Source organism: Mobula birostris, chromosome 25 (assembly GCF_030028105.1).
Source record: "Mobula birostris isolate sMobBir1 chromosome 25, sMobBir1.hap1, whole genome shotgun sequence".
NCBI lineage: Eukaryota > Metazoa > Chordata > Chondrichthyes > Myliobatiformes > Myliobatidae > Mobula > Mobula birostris.
The window spans coordinates 31319321-31342617 of record NC_092394.1 but is presented as its reverse complement, the minus strand read 5'-3'; the positions used below and the strand labels follow the sequence as shown (position 1 = coordinate 31342617).

General features: G+C 42.4%; 1 protein-coding gene across 2 annotated transcripts in view; it reads left to right on the top strand.

The window, feature by feature from the left end:
• LOC140187922 (cytosolic arginine sensor for mTORC1 subunit 2) overlaps nucleotides 1-19850 on the top strand; it is a 177583-nt gene extending 157733 nt beyond the window's left edge. The window contains exons 4-10 of one of the 2 annotated variants that reach the window (XR_011883177.1): nucleotides 3085-3217; nucleotides 5859-5982; nucleotides 6628-6738; nucleotides 7734-7816; nucleotides 12522-12616; nucleotides 15790-16041; nucleotides 18496-18513. Coding sequence is in view for 1 of the 2 variants with exons in the window: in XM_072243798.1 (XP_072099899.1) it covers nucleotides 3085-3217; nucleotides 5859-5982; nucleotides 6628-6738; nucleotides 7734-7816; nucleotides 12522-12616; nucleotides 15790-15855 (612 nt within the window). In the remaining variant the exon portion in view is untranslated. Of the gene's footprint in view, nucleotides 1-3084; nucleotides 3218-5858; nucleotides 5983-6627; nucleotides 6739-7733; nucleotides 7817-12521; nucleotides 12617-15789 lie in introns of both variants that reach the window. The other variant, XM_072243798.1, reaches the window with a different exon arrangement.
• The last annotated feature ends 3447 nt before the right edge of the window (nucleotides 19851-23297 follow it).

Here is a 23297-nt window from a genome sequence, read left to right as displayed (position 1 = left end):
CAGAACTCTAGAGGCACAACCTGCGGAAGGATATTTTAAGGGCAAAAAGCAACAACTCAGATTGAGGTTAGAGATGGAATTGGATGCATGCCTGCTCTGGTAGGGCGTGCAGGCCATGAATTCCTACAAACCGTAACATCATGAATGGCCTTGATGCTTGCTCCCAGATGAGTTGAGTGCCTTTTACGCACACTTTGAAAAGGAGAATAGAACAGCACCTGGGTGAATCCCTGCAGTGTCCGGTGATCCTGTGATCTCTGTCAGAGGCCGACGGCAGAACTTCTTTCAAGAGTTTGAACCCTCGCACAGAGTCAGGCCCTAATGATGTACCCGGTAGGGCACTGAAAACCTGTGCCAGCCAACTGGCGGGTGTGTTCAAGGGCATCTTCAATCTCCCACTGCTGCATTCGGAGCTTCCCACCTGTTTCAAAAGGGTGACCATCAAGAAGAGCAGGGTGAGCTGTCTCAACAACTATCACCCAGTGGCACTCACATCTACTGTGATGAAGGGCTTTGAGAGGTTGATCATAGCTAGAATCAACCCCTTTCTAAGCAAGGATCTGGACCCACTGCAATTGGCCTATCTCCACGACAGATCTGCAGCGTATACAATCTCATTGGCTCTCCACACAGCCTTGGATCACCTGGACAATAGTAATACCTACATCAGGCTGCTCTTTATTGGCTACACCTCAATGTTCAACACAATCATACCCTCAGTTCAAATCAACAAGCTCCCAAACCTGGGCTTATGTACCTGTCTCTGCAAATGGATCCTTGACTTCCTCATCGGGAGATCACAGTCTGTGCAGATCTGAAATAATATCTTCTCCTCGCTGACAGTCAACACTGGCACACCTCAGTGATTCATGGTTAGCCCACTGCTCTACTCTCTCTGCACCCAGGACTGTGTGGCTAGGCACAGCTCAAATGCCATCTATAAATTTGCCAACAACACAGCTATTGTTGGTAGAATTTCAGGTGGTGTGGAGAAAGCGTACAGGAGTGAGATAGATCAGCTGGTTGAGTGTTGTCACTGCAACAACCTTGCACTCAACTTCAGTAAGACCAAGGAATTGATTGTGGACTTCAGGGAGGGGAAGTCGAGGGAATGCACACCAGTCCTCATCGAGGGATCAGAAGTGGAAAGAGTGAGCAGTTTCAAGTTACTTGGTGTCAACATCTCTGAAGATCTATCCTGGGCCCAACGTATTGCAGCAATTACAAAGAAGGCATGGCAGCGTATATATTTCATTAGGAGTTTGAGGAAAGTTAGTATGTCGCCATAAACACTCCCAGATTTCTACAGATATACCGTGGAGAGCATTCTAACTGGTTGCATCACCACCTGGTATGTAGGGGCCACTGCACATGATCGGAAGAAGCTGCAGAAAGTTGTAAACTCAGCCAGCTCCATCATGGGCACTTGACTCCCCAGCATCCAGGAGACCTTCAAAAGGTGGCATCCATTATCAAGGAACCTCATCACCCAGGACATGTTGTCTTCTCATTGCTGCCATCAAGGAGGAGGTACAGGAGCCTGAAGACACACACTCGAAGTTTCAGGAACAGCTCCTTTTTCACCACTGTCAGATATCTGAATGGACAATGAGCACTACCTCAGTATTTGTGCTTCTCTTTTTCCAATACTTATTTAATTTATTTGTGTGTGTGTGTACTGCTGCCACAAAACAACAAATTTTACAACATATGCCAGTGGGATTAAAGCTAATTCTGATTCACTAAAAGTATCCACCTTTACTTGACTTTAGAATCAGAATCAGAATCAAGTTTATTATCTCCGGGATATGTTGTGAAATGTGTTAACTTAGCAGCAGTTCAATGCAATACATAATATAGAAGGAGAAGAAAAGAATCAATTAATCAATAAATAAATCGATTACATTATACATATGTTGAATAGATGAAAAAATCATGCAAAAACAGAAATAATATATATTAAAAAAGTGAGATGGTGTTCAAGGATTCAATGTCCATTTAGGAATCGGATGGCAGAGGGGAAGAAGCTGTTCCTGAATCACTGAGTGTGTGCCTTCAGGCTTCTGTACCTCCTACCTGATGGTAATAGTGAGAAAAGGGCATGCCCTGGGTGCTGGACATCCTTAATAATGGACACTACCTTTTTGAAATACCACTGCTTGAAGATGTCCTGGGTACTTTGTAGGCTAGTTCCCAAGATAGAACCAACTAAATTTACAACCCTCTGCAGTTTTTTCCAGTCCTGTGCAGCATACCAGACAGTGATGCAGCCTGTCGGAATGCTCTCCACGGTACATCTGTAGAAGTTTTTGAGTGTTTTTGTTGACATACGAAATCTCTTCAGACTCCTAATGAAGTATAATCACTGTCTTGCCTTCTTTTAAGCTGCATTGATATGTTGGGACCAGGTTAGGTCCTCAGAGATCTTGACACTCAGGAACTTAAAACTGCTCACTCTCTCCACTTCTGATCCCTCAGTGAGGATTGGTATGTGTTTTTTATTTGTTGAAACATTTAGAGTGTCATAATACGTGTCGTTTTGCAGCTCTTACACATTATCAAAGTAGCACAAGCCCAACAAGACAAATGAATTGGAAGATCAGTGGTAACTTGGTACAGTTTTAATGGTTACAATGACATCGTTTACTTCAATACTTTGGGTTGACAGTGCTTCATTTAAGTCGCACATCGTTTTCAAACATCTAAGTCTTCACACCCACACTCCGGACACCGTAGGTTGAATGTTAATCAGCATTGTCTCTCTTTAGCTGCATCATGCATATGCAGATATCTCGGGTGAATGAGTTTCCTGGTTTGCAATCAACCCCAATCTGCAGCTCCAGAAAGACCATTGTTCACAGCTACATTTTAAATTCAAAATACAATCCTTGTTCAGGTCTGAAGACTGGCTGCTGTTGAAATTAGTATTTGCTATGTACCATAACTCCAGAATACGTTCTAACATTGTGGCCTTTCAATATCTCCAGTGTCACTGAGAATTCCTAGATCTGTGGCCATGCTTGACCCTATTCCCATTCAAGACATCAGAAGAGGTTTGATATTTTCTATTTCTTTCACTCTTAGGTACGGGAAAGAGATCTGCCCCTAGTTATGCACACTCTCTCAGCAGAATTTACCATCCTCAGGGTCGTAAATGGGGAGACAGTTGCTGCTGACCACTTAGGAATCACCAATGGATTTGTGAAGCCAAAACTAGGTGAGTTAACACACACTGCACTATTGGGACTTGCACATACTTGCCACAATTATCCTGACCAAGGACTGTGAAGGAAACAATTACTGTGTCAGTGATGAAACAGGGAGAAAAAATGTCCTCAGTGGAAAGAAAAGATGCAAATCAGGAGTGGAGATGTTTTATTAGTTCAACACTGATCTGTAGTTGTGAGATTGCAGTTTTGTGAGTGAAGTTTTCTTTGTGGTCAACCTGCCACTGGTGGGCTCGACCTCTCATTCCATCACCAGATTTGTCACTGGGTCCAGCAACAGAGGACTGATATCCTGGGTTGGGAGGCATTCTGCTGCAGAGGAGAACAGTGGAATTTAGACGTACAGTTTGAAGCTGCCACAGAGGTGCAGGAAGTGTCTCTGTAGGCAAAATGTGTGGTGGATCAGATGGAGCTCTATAAGACACTGGGTTGATCACACTCAGATTCACATTCATTTATTTATCATATTAAAACATACAGTGAAATGTGTCCTAACACACAAAATGCTGGTCAGTAGGTCGGGCAGCATCCATGGAGTCAATGTTTTGAGCTGAGACCCTTCACCAGGATTGGAAGAAGCCAGGATAATAAGAAGGTGGTGGAGGGGAAGAAGTACAAGTGACAGGTGATAGGTGAAGTCAGGTGATGGGTGAGGTAGGTGGGTGGGGGGAAGGGAAAATGAAGTGAGAAGCTGACACAAAATACGAGTTGTGGCCTCATTGTGACAGTAGAGAAAGGCATGGACCGACGTGTTGGAATGGGAATGGGGCGTGGAATTAAAATGGTTGACCACCAGAAAATCCTCCCCGATCAGAGGGAGGGAATTTGCTCGACAAAGCAGTCCCCCAATCTTTGTCGGGTCTCACCAATCTAGAGGAGGCACCAAAGAGGCTTTCCCAGTGATCATATCTCATCTAGGTAGCCTTCAACCTGACGGCATGAACTGCTGGTAATTTCTCTTTCTACTTTTCAATTCCCTATTCTGATTTCCCTGTTGCCCCTTCTCTTCTCCTCTCCTGCCTATCACCTCCTTCTGGTGCCCCTCCTCCTTCCCTTTCTCCTGTGGTCTACTCTCCTATCAGATTCCAGTCTCTTCAGCCCTTTAACTTTTCCACCTATCACCTCCCAGCTTCTCACTTCATCCCCTCCCCCCACCCACCTATCATCGTCTTCGTTGAGCTTCACCTATCACCTTCCAGCTTGTACTCCTTCCCCTTCTTCCACCTTCTTGTTTGGCTTCTTCCACCTTCCTCAGCAGTCCTGAAGAAGGGAGTCTGCCCAAAGTGTTGACTCTTTCTTCCTCTCTGTAGATGCTGCCTACCTGCTGAGTTCCTCCAGCGTCTTGTGTGTTTTACTCTGCAAGATCTCTTGTGTTAGTGAAACGCGTCGTTTGCAGTAACAATCAACACAACCTGGCGGTGTGATGGGTTCAGCTGACGTGTGCTGCCACTCATGACGCTGTGTACCACTGTGGTGCGCTCACCAGGAAAACGTCATGCTTTACAACAGGCTTGTCCCAAATGTGTGAAAGAATGAAGAATCCTCCCTAATGTACATATGCATTTGAATGTGGTGAGACACATTGATAATGTGCGCGGTAATGCCAATGCACTGGGGCTTCATAAGCAATGGAGACAAAAGCAAGGACATTAATGTTGAATCTGAATAAGTTACTGGTAAGATCACAAATAGTCACCTCATCTCAGGAGGGATGTGAGGTCTCTGGAGGGAGTCCAGAAATGATTTGTTAGAATGGCTGCAGAGATGAGGGATTGTGGGGCAAGGTTAGACTGGAGAAGCTGGGTTTGTTTCACTTGTTGCAAACAACTTGGAAAATAGATTTAATAGAGGGCTGCAAAATCAAGACATGTTTAATAGGATGACTGAATGGAGCTTTTTTTCCATTCGCAGAATAATCAGTAGTATTCAGATTCAAAATGATGGGTTAAAAAGGTGGGGTGAATGCAGGGAGAAAATTCCTTATGCAACAGCGATGATTTGGAGGTGATTAATGGTAAGTGTAGTAGAAACGTTCAGTCAGGGCTTTCTTAAGGAAACTAGACAGAAGTGATTGCAGAGAATAATTTGCAAGGTAATAGCAAAAGCACACGGCAATGGAAGTTACAGGCTAGCTCCTCAACAAGCTAGCAAGAATTCATTGGGCTGAATGTTCTCCTGCTGTGCCTTAACAGTCCTGTGATTATGTTTGCATCCATCAGCACAGTGTGTGATGATCTCAGCCATAATTCATTTCAGGTTCTGCAAATTCTATCTCATTAATAAAATCTTCCTGGAAGGAAGACTTGTCAATTAAGACATCTTTCTCACTGCCACTCCCCAAATCTTGCCACCACTGACTGGCTGCTGGTTAAATTTCTGCACAGTGATATTGGACGTACAGTGTGGTTAGGGAGAGAGAACCTCTTCTGAACCGGTCCAGCAGTCGCTAAATGTGAAAGTGACTGTGATATTCTTTGAGTGTTGCTTGTTAAATATGGGGATCGCGAAATGAAATGTCGTTAAGAGTGGCTGTAATATGTTTCCGTGTACCAGTAGGACCATGCTGAGCAGGCAGTAATCACCATTACTGAAGGGCTTTCAGACACACTGTTTTTGTAATCTGTCACACAGTTCAGAGGCCAGTTATTCATCCACTGTCCAGTCCCAGTAACAAGTTCTGTGTCACCAGCTTGGACCCCGATACATTACCAACTGTAGCCACGCTTCTCATGGATGTCATGTTTTATTCTAATGGGTAAGTTAAAAAGATCACAACAACTTATCTTCATCACATAATCTACTTTTTTTAAAAAAAATGAGCAAATGGAACTAGTTTAAAGGACAACCAAATCACGATTCCTTTTTGACCGTGAAATACTGAGATTGAAAAGGTCACGGTGTCGGGGCCCGAGGCAGCGGACAGGCCGGTTCAGATCACTGCCCTGCAACGTGGCTCTGCGCTGAACTACACGAAACTTTGGGACTGTCTTTGCGGACTTTAGCTCAGAATGCTATTTGCTTGCAGTTCTTGTTCTGCATGATTTGCTTTTTTCTCTCTCTCTCTCTCTCTGCGCAATGGGTGTTCAATGGTATTTATGGGTCCATTTGGGTTTCTTTGTTTTGCGGCTGCCTGTAAGATGAATCTCAAGGTTGCATAATGTGTACATTCTTTGATAATAAATATACTTTGAACTTGGAACTTAAAATCGATTTTGATTCATAACTGTTGAACCTATTTTCTGGAAAAATATTCACTACAAATGAAATATTCTCTGCTACCTTCATGTAAATTGTCATTCAGTGAAAGCATTTATGGATGAATGTAAGTGTACTAGAACACAGTAACAAGACCAGATCCATTACACTATCTAATCTCAATCTGTGTTCCTTGCGGTCATAGTGTGAAGGATTCTGCGATAGGCAGTGAGGAAAGTGGTCACATTCGGTTCTTCTCCTTCTCACTCATTGAGCGCTATATCTCGCTAGTGATGGACGTACAGACACAACAAAGGTAAGAGAACTCCTGTGCCGCATATGATCAGTCTGCAACCAGGGCAGTTTTGGCAAGCCATTTCTGTAAGGAATTAAAAATGATACCGTCTTTTCTCATTAGGGAATGGTCTTAGGTATTAAATATTGCCCTGGAGGTTCCCGAGAAGCATTCCCCTCCAGTGTAATTGCAGGAGAAGATAACTTCCCCTAAAGTTGGCCTACCACTGAGAGCTGTTCCAAGAATTAGGGAGGGACGAATTATCGGCAGCTGGGAGATGCATCAGTCGCTGTCTGCTCAGCCCATTTACCTGAGCACTTGATCCCTCCTGGTATTGATTGCCTCATTTAAGTGGAGGTTTAAGACTCAGCTGACTGCAGGGTGTTGGCTAGCGTGAGTTTCTCTGAGGTGTAAAGTGAGGACTATTTTATGGAGCCCAAAATGTATCTTTTTAATGTGGGATGGGTGGAGAAAAGATCTACTCCAAGCTCCCAGGAGCTGCATCAAATGGTCAATACTTGACCAACCTGAGATCCCATTCATAGTTCCAATTTCCCCGCCACTATGCAGTTTACACCAATATACTCAGACACATAAGCCCAGCCAACCAGAAAACACTCTCTCTGTTGCTGACGTCCTCATGAATGTGAATCATGCTGTTGTCTCTCTTCTCCTGACCCCAAGAACATTCACCTTCCAAATGGAGAGGCACTAGTCACATCCTACACCTCCAGCAGAGTGAAGCACACCCAGCACGTCAGGGAACGAGGACAATCACTAAATATTAACTATTACCAAAGATTTTATATATAATCTCTAAGCCTTTTTAATATTGGTATTGCTATTGGTTTATTATTGTCATATGTACTGTACCAAGATAAAAAAACTATACTATTATTAAAGATACTATTACTTAGAAACCTGAAGATATTTTTATTTAGAATTCACTGTTGAAAATCAACTTACAATAATTTCAACTAAAGCTGATTTATTTCCCAATCTCACCGACGTTTAAGGTTTCCAAACAATCTACTGTTTACAAGTGCGTCCGGTGAACTTTGGAAGATGGTTCGGATAGGTGGGCAGCCTCTAGGATTCGGTACGTAACTAATCTGAGAGTTTCCTTCAGAGATTTCTTCTTGCTCATCTGAATTTATTGCAGGCACGGTGATTGGTAAAACAGAGCAGGTTTTTAAAATCTTGAACAACTTGTGATACACCTCGCTCCCATTGTCTTAACATGATATGGAAACTCTGCCTGTCAAGCGCTGAAGACAGAAAGTTCTGCAAAATACTCAGCAGGTCAAAAAAGAAAAAGAGATTTAACATTTCACAGAGGGCCTTTCACCAGGTTCTGCATCATACCCAATAAGAAGCGAATGACCCAGTCCAATTCCAGGGAAGCCTGAAATCATACAAGGGACCCCTCTTTCTGAAAACTGGTGATGGTTTACCGTGACTTAAATTCCTCCATACAACCCATGAATGATGCAGTTAATTCTGTAACTTTATTTACCCGGTGCCACTTTGCACATGGCTCAGGTGCTAATCCAGGTGTCATCATTTTTGTGATTATATTTTAAAATTGGATCCTGCTCCATGAACAGGACCTGCTGCATCACCTAGCCATTCTCAAAGTTTCCCATATGGACTACTCCAATGGATCTTTCTCCTCCCAATCCAGACTCCCGAAGACATTTCCTCAACCTTGGGACCAAGCTTGCAATACACCTTTGGGAAATCACATACACTGCTGCAAATAACACTGTTTATCCCCCTAATTATACTGGTGTTTTATATTTGATTAATTAAATAGAATTACTGATTGATGAGGTGCTTTCATTCATCTGCATGAGGAGGTGGGAAGGAACCCACTTCTTGGACACTGAATTATGTCCCTTGCCCTCTTAGAGTAATGTGTTACTTGGCAACCTGTGATTGGCTGCAAAAAGATGTGGAAAGCAGTGGTCTATAGAACCATCTCACCTTGTCCCCTAAATCCTAGAGTGGGAGAAAGAAGAATGCGTAAAAGGGAGAACCCGGAGAATTGGAAGGGGTGAACTCAAACACATTCAAACTTATCATCTTAATAAACAGCTGACTGTGAGCTACGAATACCCATCCCAAATTATTTGGTCAGCTTGTGACAAGATGTTCTGTTCACTTTAGGTACCTTGCTGAAAATTAAACAGAAGTCCTTAATATGGGATATTTTCATTCTGTGATAAGGACTAGCATTTTGCTGCCCTAAAAAACACAACAATGGCCAATGTTCTTTTTTCAGGCTTGTTAGCTTAACTCTTTTCTCACAGATTTTGCTTTTAGAAAAGGTCACACCAAGATCCTTAAATTACTTGCTATCTGAGGATATGAGGCTATTTTACTGTAAGCAAATTTTAAACTTGGGTCCAAGGTTCTTTGCTTAATCAATCTTTGTTAATTTTTGAGTCATGTGTGTTCTGGTTTAGATCAGAACCTTCCTTCTGTTATGTCTCTGAACTGAACTATTCACATAGTTGCTTTAAAGTCTTTCAGCACCACTTTTCAATCCAAATTTTTTTTTAATTTATAAAAAGATATAAAATCACGACACAGATCTGCAGAATTATTTGAAAGTACATTTCATCCTGAAGAATGTGACAAGCTTATCATGATTCCTTTGATGCAGAGTTGGAAGGGCCATGGTAAAAGTCTTGTTATGTACTGTTTTTTCTATAGTTTAGTTTTCTCATAAAACTTCTTGAATTCAGTCTTCTGCCATGCTGAACAAAGTTTTCCAAGGAGTTGATTGTTAGTTTTCTGGAATCTTGGGGCAATGACAAAAATGCTTCTCTGTAAATCTTAGTGTTGTTGCTCCCAGGGCGTCAAATAGAGCATGTTTGTGTTATGAATGGAAAAGCTGCAAGAATCAGTCAAATTTGGCTTTTTTAATATCTTGTAAACATACCATAAACCAAGGAAAGATGTTATTAAATATAACATTTAAGGAAGATATATCATTCTGAAGAGACTGCAACCTGGCCCTGAATCAGCATATGATATTCACAATTTTAGATGAAAATCAGAGTATTTCAGATGCTGGAAATCTGAAACACAAATGGAAGTGCTGGAGGTACTCACCGAGTTAGGAACATTGGTGGAAAGAGAAACTTCCAATGTTTTGGGGGCTACCCTTTGTCGGACCAATTTTAGTTTTTCGCAATCTCAGCTTAAGAACAAAGTTGTTTAGAACAGCCTCCCTGATTCTTAATTTTAAATTCTAGCTTTGGATAGAAAGGTATGATTATGAAAGAGGAGTGGGTTATTAAATAAGCCAAGTGACATCCTGAAATAAATGGTGAAAGAATGGAAGCTTGCAGGCCTAATGAAATTGAATTAAGTTCATTGTAATGAAGTCAATTCCATAACACTTACATGTCTCATTTGCTTCTTGCTATTGTATGTTATCTGGGCTAACACATGCCTACAAAACCTAATGCACCTTATTTGGTATGTTAGAAACGGGGTAGCTTGGTGAACTTCATTTGTTGACATGAGGTGCATGGGAGGAAGTGTGGAAAAGAGAGTGTTACTTGGTTGGGGTGGAGATCAGAATAACAGCACATCAGAGGACTATTGGAATAGCAGAGGTAGAGGTAGTGGATTGGGATGGGGATTGGACAAGGGATAGATGAGGTATTGATGGGGATTGTGCCCTTGAAGGGCCTGGAATGAGCAAAAGTGGGTAGTTTATTTACTTGGCAGGTGATCTGATCTGGCACTGCCCTGGTAAGTCTATGTTATCCCAGACGTGCCCAGAGTTGAGTGCTGCATGGCTAGTATACTCCAAGTTGCCTTGAATTCTTTCAAAAGGAAACTATTTCATCCGGTGGTCTTCATCAGGACTCATGTCCTGATAATTGTTCTTGGCCCCAGATGTCGATTTGGTAGATGCTGCTTGACAGGCTGCATTCCTGCAGCATTTTGTGTATGTTACTCTGGATTTGCAGCATCTGCAGAATCTCTTGTGTTTATTACTGTTTTATCCAGTGCAGTCTGACATGGAGATTGGGCCAGTGGGTGACTGCGATTGTGGGAGAATTGTAGAGAGATGAGAACAAATCAGAAATGGCTATGACTGCACTTCATTCAGAGAAGTTGATGCAAAAAATTTCTCGGAATACATGTCTTGTATCCTAGACATTGTGCAGATAGGAACAATCCTGTCATATATAGACATTCAGGCACATTCTAAACATGAGTAGTTTTCCGGTTTCTGCCTTCATGGCTGGCATATTCCATCAACGATCCGCCATTCTTTGAGACAAGGAGTTCCATCTGCCTCTTTCTTCCTGTTTTTCTCTCATACTTCGAAGCTCCAGGATTTATCTTCAAATAAGATCTCCAGTGTTTTGTTGTAGTCTAGATCTTAAGCTTCTCTATTCCTTCCTCAGGGATCATATCTTCAAGATTTTACTTTGTTTATTGTCAAACTTCAGTACACGAGGGTAAAGGAGGATGAAATGCTATGCCGGATCTGATGCAGAATAAAAAATAGAAACAGCAAAAAGAACACAAGAGAAAAAAACAAAAAAAAATGCAAAGATATAAAAGCAATCCTATAAAGCACAATGTACAAGTAACTGTTTTGAGTGTGGCTGTAAAATTGGCTTATATACAAAGACTGATTCTATGTACATAACGTGATTAGTCCATGAAAAGCAGTCTCCTGCTACCTCTATTCCTTCTTGAATTGACACATCCTGTTCGATTTCTGGTTATTTATTTAGTACATATGTATGCATGTGTTTTACAGCTTAAAGCATTGTTCACTGTTGTTCTCATCTATGCTGTTTCAGTTTTCTTGATGGGCTACCTAGGTTCGTACGTCCTCCACAGATGAACCTGGTGACTGTAGCGATCCAGGTTTACATACAGGGAGTGGAGAATAGAGGGGGGTAACGCTACACCCATAAAGCAGACTCAGCACGTGCCAATCCTAAAACTGCAGATGACAGAAACCTGAGACAAAAACAGGAAATGCTGGAAGCACTCACAGGTCAGGCAGCATCTGTGGAAAGAGAAACTATATTAACATTATCTTAAAGAAGATAAGAGTTGGGGGATCTCATTGTAACCTATCGAATGTTGAAAAGCCTTGATAGAGTAGGTGTGAGGAGGATGTTTCCTATGGTGGGGGAGTCTAAGACCAGAGGACACAGCCTCAGAATAGAGGGATGTCCATTTAGAATGGAGGTGAGGAGGAATTTTAGCCAGAGAGTGGCGAATCTGTGGAATTCGCTGCCATAGGCGGCTGTGGAGGCCATGTCATTAAATACATGTAAGGCAGAGGTTTACAGATTCTTGATTATTCAGGGCATGAAAGGAAATGTGAAGAAAGTGGGAGACTGGGGCTGAGAGGAAAATGGATCAGCTATGCAGAGCTGACTCGATGGACCAAATGTCCTAATTCTGTGCCTATATCTTAAGGGCTAATGGAGTCTTTGGCCTGAAACGTTAGCTATGTTTCTCTCTCCACAGACCTGCTGAGTGTCCACAGCATTCTCTGTTTTTGCTTCAATGGAAAAGGAAAGCTGATCAGGTGGCAGGTGTGGGAGATTGTGAGCAACAATAAGAATGGGCAAGACATGAAAAGTAGAGCCAATCCCAGAGCTTGTATAATGTCCATCCACCCAAAGCGAATCTCCTTTAATGATGCTGTCACTGTGTATTAATCGAAAAGGGCCAGTTGTTATTTGAAGGGATGACAGTGAAGGGTTTTGTTTACAGCGGGATGTTAAACAGATTTAAACTTCTCCCATCAGATGAATGTGGAATCGTGGCTCAGATTGCAGAGCCCTTGGCTGCAGCTGATATCCCTGCATACTACATCAGTACCTTTAAGTTCGATCATGCCCTGGTAAGTTTTGAAATAGGCCGGCTACAAAAGCACAGATCGCAGTGTTATTTTCTGAAAGAGAAATAAGCCTGTCACTTTGCATTACTGTTGCTTATTAAAACTATTTATTCCTCTGTGTCATAGCGTGGGCCCAGTGAGACTCTCACGAACTTGCTTGTTAAATGTGATCCGTGTGAAGCTGAAGTTACCGATCGAGGTCAATCTACTAAAACCGTGGCCGTTTCATTAGCGTAAAATGTTGTTTTTCTTTCTGTTTGCATGCACGCTGTCTGCTTCACTGCCCCTGGGTGCCGAGAATGATTTATCAGCAGATTGATTATTGCTAATTGTTTTAGCCTGAGAAAGTGTAACGCTGAAGGAATAGACCTTGCACGTTTTTTGTTATTGTTTGCTTTTTTTCCCCCTTCCCCCCTTTTTGAGTGCAAACCTGTTGAACTGTGACCCTTGCAAACAGTGCAAGAAATCATCCACCGTCCACATCCTGCTCCGTTCCACTCTGCAGCCCTGTGCGTGGTGTCCCTGTAGAGTTTCTCCATTAAAAGCCCGTTTGCTCTGCTGACTCTAGTTACCAAAGTTTTCCAGTTGTGTAAGCTCGTTTCTTTTTTTAAAGAGAGCTGAGTCCTCATTCCTGGCCACATATCTTGGTCTTATTTTTGGCTTTATTTGTCCAGCAACCTTTTCCCAACGCAATTAATCAGTGTTAAAAGAAAACTGCATAATTAAATATAGAAAAACACTCCCTTAATAAAGCTTCAGTACCATCAGTCTAACAGGCTTATTATTTTTGAGTGGAATATGTAAATAATCTAATGCATCATCCCCGTAAGGAAGAATTGATAGTTTCTGTATAACCAAATATATATTATCATCATTATATTTTTCCCGTCACGTTTTCTCCTTCGGAAGGCATGAGTCATACAGAGACCAAACTCGCGGAGCTGGCTGGATACCCCACCAAGCACCACTGCGTCAAGAGGGCTTTTGGATAATGTGTGGGCACCACAGTCAGGTCACTGTCAGCCCCCACACCTGCTGGCAGTAGTTCTGAATAATCATGCAGATGTCCCCACCTTAACCCAGGAGCAGTGAGGTCAAACGTAGACCATCTTGTTCCAGCTCTTGCTGGAAGCAGTGCCCCAACTGAATGGTCTCACTAATCACTTCGCCTCACAAAATAAGGACTACTGCCTTGAAATTTTAATTACATGGAACTGTTTCTTTCAGCATTTTACAGCTGATTATTTTTTTGTCATTGTTCCACTTAAATGGGTGTTATTCCTAAGTGAAAACTCTGGAGAGGCTGATCTGCTTTTGGGTCGGGAAGCACAGGATGACGCTATTCCCTGTCCAGTACCCATTCAGGGAGTATTGTAGGAGAACTTGGATCATTTTAACTGGCCCAAATGACGCAGCACAGTCTCAACCCTGATCCCGGCATCTGAAATGAGCACCAGGGTTCCTGACGCTGAAAATACGCAAGGTCCACTCCCCTTGGTTAAGGTTGAAATTTTTGGCAGCAAGCCCTTCTCACTCACCCTTGGGCTCCACCAAAACTTCTGGACAAATGTGTTTTAAATTGCTGATTGTGAATTTCTGCTTAGATAAATTAGTAAACCAAAGGTATTTGATATCAGACTGGACTGTCCTCAGGTCAAATTTGGGTAGTGGCTGATTCCCTCATAAAAATATTTGAATTGAGGTGAAAAAATCTTCCCCATTGGCATAGGGCTAAAGCTAAGGCCTAAACTATACAGAAAAGCCTCAGTTTGGTTCCCAGTCAATGGCAAATTCACTCAATCAGTTGGCACCACAGTTAATTGGCTGCACAGTCAAAAAGAAGAGAGGTTGATCAGAATTAGTGCAGCTGTTTACCATTCAGTGAGCCAGAATGGAGAACCAGGCGGAGTTCGGATTGTGCTTCTGTTGTTAGCGTGCGAGGGACAGGGGGCTTCCAGGTGATGGTCACGTGACTTGGTGGTTGCTCAGCTGGAGCCTCAGAATGAGCTTAGCGTTCAGGTGATCTGTGGAAGTAGTGTGGAAACCTCTCCCACGTCAACCCGCTCAGAGCTCAAGTGGCGGTGACACCAGCAACTCAACGCGCAGCTGACCCAATCAGTCTTGAGCAAAGTGTTAATTCTTGCACAGTATCTGCAGATAAGAATTGTTGGATCCTGATGCTTTCGCAGTCCAAAGGTTCTTCGGAAGTCAAGAATGAGTTGTGACACCTTTTTGCATACTATCAGTTTATTGAGTGATAGAATAGCAAAGAAGAAGAAACATCATGAGAACAAAGGAAAAAAAACAGATTGAAGAGTAGTCGTGGTCTTCTCATATTCAAAGTAGAGATAACAAAATTCCATCGATAACAATTAACCTATAAAATAGCCAGATTCACGGGTGACACCTGCTACTGAAAACTAAAAAGTTCCTAGAGAGATAGAGAAGCAACTGTATCATAATCACTTGAAAATTCACTTAACAATTACATGCATATAGCTGATTATATGATAATACAAGCAAGCACATGAAACTTAAACTACAAGGAAAGTAATAATTCTACACCCAAGTCCAACAGAATAAACAATTCAGCCTTATGAATCTGCTCCTCTCTTTAGTAATTGGCTGACCTATGACTGGCATCCAAATACCTCAATCTGTAATGTTTTGGTTGACAAAAGACAACTAATCTCAAATTTTAAATTAGTTGGCCTTATATCAATTGCCTTTCTCAGCAAAGAATTGCAAAATTCTAGATACAGAAGTATTTCCCAAACATGATCCCTGAAATGTCCATCTCCAAATTTTAGATTATGCCCTTGCAACCAACAAAAATAATCCTATTCACCTTTCTAGTTCTCTTCAGTATTTTGTGAATTATGATCAAATTTCTCTGAATCTAATAGTCCGGTGAACATCACCCTATTTTGTGTGGGGATGCCTTGTTATTTGTTTTTTTGCTTTCTGTAATCCAGTGTTACTGGTGCACTTCAAATAACTTGGGTATTGCTTCCGATACTTAATGCATTCTTGACCTAGTGGGGCCTGAGTTAACAAGGTAGCTCCTATAAATTAAACTACTGTTATAGGTTAGATTTAAAAACAAACACTTGATTAGGTAAATTTTCAGTCTGTTGAATGTTTTTTTGTTAATTATGATATCTGCTTGTATCCAGGTACCTGAAGAAAATATCAACAGTGTGATCAATGCTCTTCAAGTAAGCCAGAACAAGAAGCATTAGCTGGGGAATGAAGGTTCTGCCGTTTCTTCCTCGCACGGTATTTGAAGCTGAGCCTAGATTTGAAGAAGATGAAGAGCGAGAGAGAGAGAGAGCTTGTTTACTTGGCGAGCTGTTGGTTTACTGAAGTTGTGCCCAAAGTGAATGTTTCCATTGTGTTCTTTGTGTGAACCTTGTCACAGTTTACTGGTAAAGTCAAAACCACTTTCTACCATATTTACCACCTGTCCCAACCCCATCCTGCTGCCACTGCGAAAGAGCTGTGGCGATTAGCTGATGTTCTGTGAATTGCTTGGGTTAGGTTGAAGACACGTGATGTAGTAAGGTTGATTTCTGAGGGTGGTAAGGTGGCTAATTAAGTCTAGGAGAGTTTTGATCTGTAGATGCCGGGTGTTGCTACGAGGCAGTAACCCAGTCCTGGAGCAAGTTCACATGGTACCATTAACTGCAAGGGTGACATTGGAATCCTTTTCAGATCTCAGGTCACTATCTGACAGCTGTTAATTCTTTGGTAGCATCTTTTCTTCATTTCATCTGGAAGTTCCATTCAGTAGGCTGTCTGTCTGCTCTCAGCACCATCCATCCACGTGATCCTACCAGTCATTGCAACGTAGGTTAATGGTCATGCCGCACATGCTGTTGTGGCATTGTTATTACTGATTCCTCAAGTACCAATTTGACGGGGGAAAGTCCTAGCCTCACATCACAAAAGTGTTAACTAAGCCTGCGTTTTAATCCTTTTGTTCTCCCATTATCACGGTAACCACTGAAAATGCTCGCTGTTAAAGGTTGACATCGGTATAATTGAGGCAAATATCCGAGCAGCATGCTGTTAGAGGAGGGCTGGCTTTCTACAGTCATACTGACGAGTGACAAGTCAAAAAGACAAGGGGACATCAATTCCCTTTCAAATAATATCCACTACCTGAGCAAGTTATGTCCAATGTAGAATCCTTCTGAATTTCATTAACACGGATGATCAAGTTGTGGCCTGGCACCTCTAAATTTGGAGATAGACTGCTGGGATGTAAACAGGGAAATTTATCCTGGCTTTTAAAGTGCAGGGTGAAAGATTCCAACCCAGTCATTTCGGTTTCCAAAGAGGAACTTCCGACTGGCAGTCTACCTTGCTATTTTAAATGTACCTGCACTCCATTAGGATTGGCCCACCTCTGGTTTAACATACTTCAAGCCAATAATGATGCAGCATTAAGATAAACCTTTTATCTGTCTTGACTGGAGCTATACTTCAAAAGAGGCGACAAAATAAACGATGCGCCATCCATCGGAGAGTTCTGAAAAAAGGGGAAAAGGCAAACCTCAGAAGGAAAATTAAAAGAAATAGCATTCCAATACTGTTGCAGATCACATCTTCAGAAATGGCAGGGCGTAACATTATAACTGAAGTTACAGTGCCTTGGGGCTTTATTTACGGTTCACTGTACCTACTGTTTTAGTATCTCAGCCCTTCATTTATCTATTTAAGGCTGACCTCAATTTCCTTTACCATATATGAAGTGTTAAAAACAGTGAACATTGTTGATTGCTATCTTCACCCTTTTGATTCTGCAATTGGGGTTTATTGTTTCTCTTTTAGTAGGTAGCAGATAACTTGGCACTTCTATCTCAGTGACAATGGTTACATTTTCTGATATTTTGCCACCTGCCTACGCGGAGCAAAGAATGTAGTGCTATTTATATTTTATACAGTAATTTGCACACAGTTGCCTGAATGCCCTTGAATGATAACTTGACTCTCCTAACCTGCTGCAGGTGACCTCCTTATCTATCATTTCCTTATCCTCTATGTAAGCTCTACACAGCTCGTGAATCAAATAGGACTGAAGTATTTTATACCCCTACATCCACTGCAATATCCACTCCTTTAGAGATAGGTAGAGGAAGGGTTTTGCTGTTGTAGGCTCCACAGAATTATCTGGTGGACTCCCAGTCATTGGAGGCAAAGTGGTCTCTCAGAGTGCTGAAGTGCCTCCTTAGCCATCTGTCCACTTTTTTTGGGGGGGAATACTAACAAAGGAAAGATCGTAGTAAAAGATAAATTCCAAGTTATGTTGTGAAACTAAGAACTCATCAGACCTAGCCTGCTTTGAATTGATTTTATTTTGTTAAGCTAAATTGATTCAAACCCAATTTACAGATGGGACGTTTTATCCTTACAGATACTGTATTTTACTATTGAAGAAAATGTGCTGAAACACAGAAACTTTTAAAAGTGTTTTTAACGCCAGCTGCTTGTTGAAATCAGTGGCAGCGACAAAGTTTACAAGCTAGTGACTTTTGAACTGTAGTAATCTTGCTTGGCATTAACATATCTGCTGTGCCACATTGGTGAACCAATTGCGATCTCAATTTTGCAATCAAATATTTAGTTAGTTCCTTTTCTTAGTCTGTCTAGTGGTTATTGTACCTGTTGTTGGTGAAGCACTGTGTGGTATATGGTGAGTGTAGTGCGTTCATTTAGAAATGCGTTAAGTTGCCAACCAGATCTAAATTGCCCTAAGGATCTCTTTGTTCTGATCAACCTCTCTTCACTGGTACCAGTTCCTAAATGTATTCCAAAACATTAATACCAACAATGTTGCCCATCTGGCATCTGGATCTAATCTATATTCTCTTTCTAAGCCCCTGAAATGGACCCTGACTTCCGCATGTTTTGGGTTGCGATCCATGCACCCCTCCTCCTGCTCACTCCAATGAAAACCTTGCCGATGGTGTAGCCTCCCTCTTGGAATTTAGATAATGAACACCCGAATAAGCAAGGCAGGGAAGGATGGCCAACTGGAATGAGAGTAGATGAGCAAAAAGATCAGTATGAAAGTGATGACTGATTATCATTGATGCTGCAGGACCACAGAAAGCAGAGGTTATTCATCCCAATGATGCTCAACTGGTTTCTGCGCCCAAGACCACATTGTAAATCGCATTAGTGACAAACTTAGTTCAGCACCAGCAAAAACTCTCTACTCTCCTGATGTGACGTGCAACATTATATTTTCCATTGGCTTCTGTATCTTTAACACGAAAAGTGCTCCATCACAAATAATTGCCTAATCATTTACTGATGTCAAAATGTCCCCACTGGACTTCTGAGGTGCCAACTAGCCATTTAAAATGGCCACCAATCTAATGGTGCTCGTACACGAACCTGGTTGGTTGAAGTCATGGCAGATGTAACAATTTACAACTTCGGTGTCAAATCTTATTTTGTTGGCCTTGTTACCTAGCCATGGACTTGACTGCATGAACTTTGACACAGTCTGGACGATTAAAACAGAAACAACAGATTGTTGTGAGACTGCGAATTCCCATTTTGCTCTTCAAACAAAGCCACCCCTTTGGTGTTTCAGTAGTCTGACTGTTTTCCAGAAGTCTGACTCACAATATCTCAGCAAACCTGCATCAGTTTCCTTCTTGGTTTTTATCTCTGTTATTACATTCATAGCTGTTTGGGACTTCCAATACTCACCAATTTCTATTAACCAAGAGAATAGGCTGAATAATGGTGTTTGACTGTACCCCTAATGGGAAATGTATTCTAACCAGTCTCCTGCAGAAATGAAAGTGGTGGTGCTTTACCACATGGACCACTGATAGAACTCATTCAGCTGAGGCAAATAAATTTAAACAACCAAGGGAAACTGTGATGCTCTTAGTTGGAATCAAATTCTCAATCGTTCTATCAATCTCTTATTGGTCCATGAGACAAAACAATATAGTTTTGAATGCTGCAGCAGGCACCAGATCTCATTGCATGTTTCCTGTAGTTTAAGTCTGAAGGAATTCGCAATGAATAACATAGCAGAAACATCTGAACATTTCGTCTTAAAACTATTATTTTGGAGAAAAACGAGTCAGCAATAGAGATAGATAAACAGAAAATGTTGGAAACACTCTACAGGTCGGGCAGCATCTGTGGAAGAAGAAGCAGTTAATGTTTCAGTTCAAATACTCATTATCAGAACTCGGAAAGGGAAAGTAAGTTGGTTTTAAGTTAAAGATAGGTGGGGGGTGGGGGGTGTATGGTTAGGATAGAAAATACCTTTAAATATCTGAGGCCAGCTTTGCCATGGGGATATGCCATAATCAAAGTCATCCAGTTGATGGGTTAGAGAGGGAGAGCATGAACAAAGGGGCAGAAAAGCCGTGAGCAGGGTTTTCCTTTCTTTGCAGTGTTTTGAAGGAAGTGTTTCCTTCCAAACTCCCTGGTCTGCTCTTCCATTGTCCACCAACCAATCCCATTCCATTGATATATAACACCCACAGAAATGCAACACCTGTTATCGCTTCCCCTCCCACCATTCAGGAACCCAAAAAGATCAGGTGAAGCAGTGATTTACTTGCACTTCCTCCACTCCAGTGAACTGCCTTCGGTGCTCCCCACGTTGTCTGCTCTACACTAGAGAACAGCGGTCCCCAACCACCGGGCCGCGAGGAAACGATATGATTTGGCGATATGAGTCAGCTGCACCTTTCCTCATTCCCTGTCATGGCCACTGTTGAGCTTGAACACACGCGAGGTCATTACCCCTGCGTCATCCATGTCAGCGCAGGAAGAAGATCAACTCCTCGAGCTTGCAGATGATGGTGGGCTGAAAAGTATGTTTGACATAACGTCTCTGCCGGCATTCTGGATCAAAGTCAAGGCTAAATATGCTGAGATAGCCACGAAAGCACTGAAAACGTTGCTTCCATTTCCAACATATCTCTGCAATGAATGCAAGGAAAACCAAATTGCGTAATGGACTGGACATAAGGAACCCCGTTCGAGTATTGCTGTCTCCCATCACCCTTCGATAGGACCATCTGGTTGCAGGGAAACAAGCATTCAGCCCAGGGCTCCCACTGGTTCAGTGATATTGGTGTGTTACAATGATTTTATATGTTCATACGGGGAAAATATGTGCCGTGTGTTTAATATCCTAACATTACATAAAATGTTATGATGCTATTGACATACTTATATAACCCTATAAACAAGTACAGCACGGAAACAGGCCATCTCTGCCCTTCTAGGCCGTGCAGAACGCTACTCTCACTGACCTGCACTCAGCCCATAACCCTCATTCCTTTCCTGTCCCATATACCTATCCAATTTTTCTTTAAATAATATCGAACCTGCCTTTATCACTTTGACTGGAAGTTTGTTCAACACTTACTTCAAGCTCCCCTGTCCTTCCCTGGTACAGTAATTGACTTATCGCTATATTCATGCGAGGAAAATACGCGCTGTGTGTTGAATATTAAATTTGTTAGATAAACCCTTTTAGAAACGAAATTGAGTGTATTAGCCACTTATCACCGATATTCCGGTCATGATTAGCACCTCCCCCCCCCCCAAACAGAATCGCCAAAAACGATTTGTAGAAAAAATCGGCACGTACACGCATGGGCAAATCACGCATGTGCACTGGTGCCCGTGCAAGGCTTCATGGTCATTGTAGTCTCTGTAAACAACGTATTTGGCTCTACTCTTGTCCGTTGGCAACCCTACCCCCTCCACCCCCCGGGCTCGGCCGGTCCACAAGAATATTGTCAATATGAAACCGGTCCGCAGTGCAAAAAAGATTGGGGACCCCTGCTGTAGAAGCCAAATGTAGATCGATGATTCTTTGTGAATGATCCAGAGCCACATTAATTCACCATTCCAGCGATGATCTATTTACCTTTGGCCTTCGGTGCTGTTATAACAAAGCCCAACATAATCAGCCATGATGGAATGGCAGAGCAGACGCGATGGGCCAAATGGCCTAATTCTGCTCCTGTATCTTATTACCTAAGAATCGGTGCTTTGCCTTTCCTCTGTGCTTGTTGCAGCCTTCCAGATTCAATACCGAGTTCAATAGGTTTCAGTCGGTACATTTAATGTAAAGAAATGCATACAATATACATCCTCAAATTCTTTTTCTTCGCAAACATCCACGAAAACAGAGGAGTGCCCCAAAGAATAAATGACAGTTAAATGTTAGAACCCCAAAGCCCCTCCCCAACTCCCCCTCCCATGCATAAGCAGCAGCAAAGCAACAACCTCCCCCACCAGCAAAAAAGCAACGGCACCCCCCACCAAGCACTCAAGCGTGCAGCAAAGCATCAATAAAGACACAGACTTGCAGTACCCCGAAGACTACTTGTTCACCCAGTAACTTGACATACCACAGGCTCTCTCTCTGTCTCCCTAATAAGGGAAAAAGGGGTGTCTCCGTTTCACAGCGAGAGGGGGGACATAACAAAGCAACTTGCTAATTTATGGTGTTGAAAGTGTGTTGTGTCGCTTTTTCCGAGCTCTGTGCCGAAAGAACTCAGGCCTCTGGGCACACACCCAGCTGGCTGCTTACGATCTTCTGCCTCCCACGATGCATCAGGCAGTGGCACCAACCTTGAATCCGCCCGCCTCCAGAGCCATGAAAATCCAGCACCCTGAAGGTGCGCTAGTCTTCCAGGCCACGTTCCACAACATCAGTTAACTTGCTTTCTCTCTCTGTATCAAAACTGGCTGGCCTATCACTGACAAAGATTGTTTTTCTCTTACAGTGTGACCTGCTGCACACATCCCACAGAACCATATTTCTCAAATTTTATGTTCCTTGGTTTATGTTTTCTCTCTCTCTAACAGCCCCCATCAACAACCTTTATAGCTTATCTCCATGGCAACCTCAGCATCAGTGGATCAGGAAAATTGCCTGTCAGTTATCTATCTCTCCTCCACTTTCTCAGTAACTTAAACCAACTTGTTTTTTGTCTCTTGCCCAGATCTGATGAAGGGACTTTGAGCTGAAGCATTAACACGGCTTCTCTTTTCACATTTGCTGTCTGACCTGAAGACTGGTTCCATCATTTTCCAGTTTTATTGCAGATGTCTAGTGTCTACAGCTCTTGAACTTGTTGTTAATAAGCACTGAATTCCACAGGCCTTTGATTCTGTGGAATTAAACCAACAAAAATGATTTCAGTTGCTCGAATTTGTTGAAGGTGCTACAGATAGAGCTGTACTGCATAGAAGATTACCTTGCAGCCTAATTTGTACATGGTGACCACGTTGCCTAACTGAGCTTGTCCCCATTTGCCTGCATTTGACCCAATCCCTTTAAACCTTTCCTATCTGCATGATGGTCAAATGCCTTTTAGAATGTCATAATTGTACCTGTCTCTACCACTTCTTCTAGCAACTGGTTCTATGTAGACAAACCCCTCTTTGTGAGAAGAAATTGTCCCTCAGCTCTCTTTTAAATCTTCCACTCTCATTTTCCACCTATGCCCTCAAGGTCTGGACTCCCCTACCCTGGGGGAAAGACTTTCGGTATTCACCTCATCTCTGCCCCTCATGATTTGATAAAGCTCCTTAAGGTCACCCCTCAGCCTCCTACACTCCAGGAGGAGTCCTCACTTATCCAGCCTCTCCTTGTAACCCCAAGCCCTCCTGCTCCAAT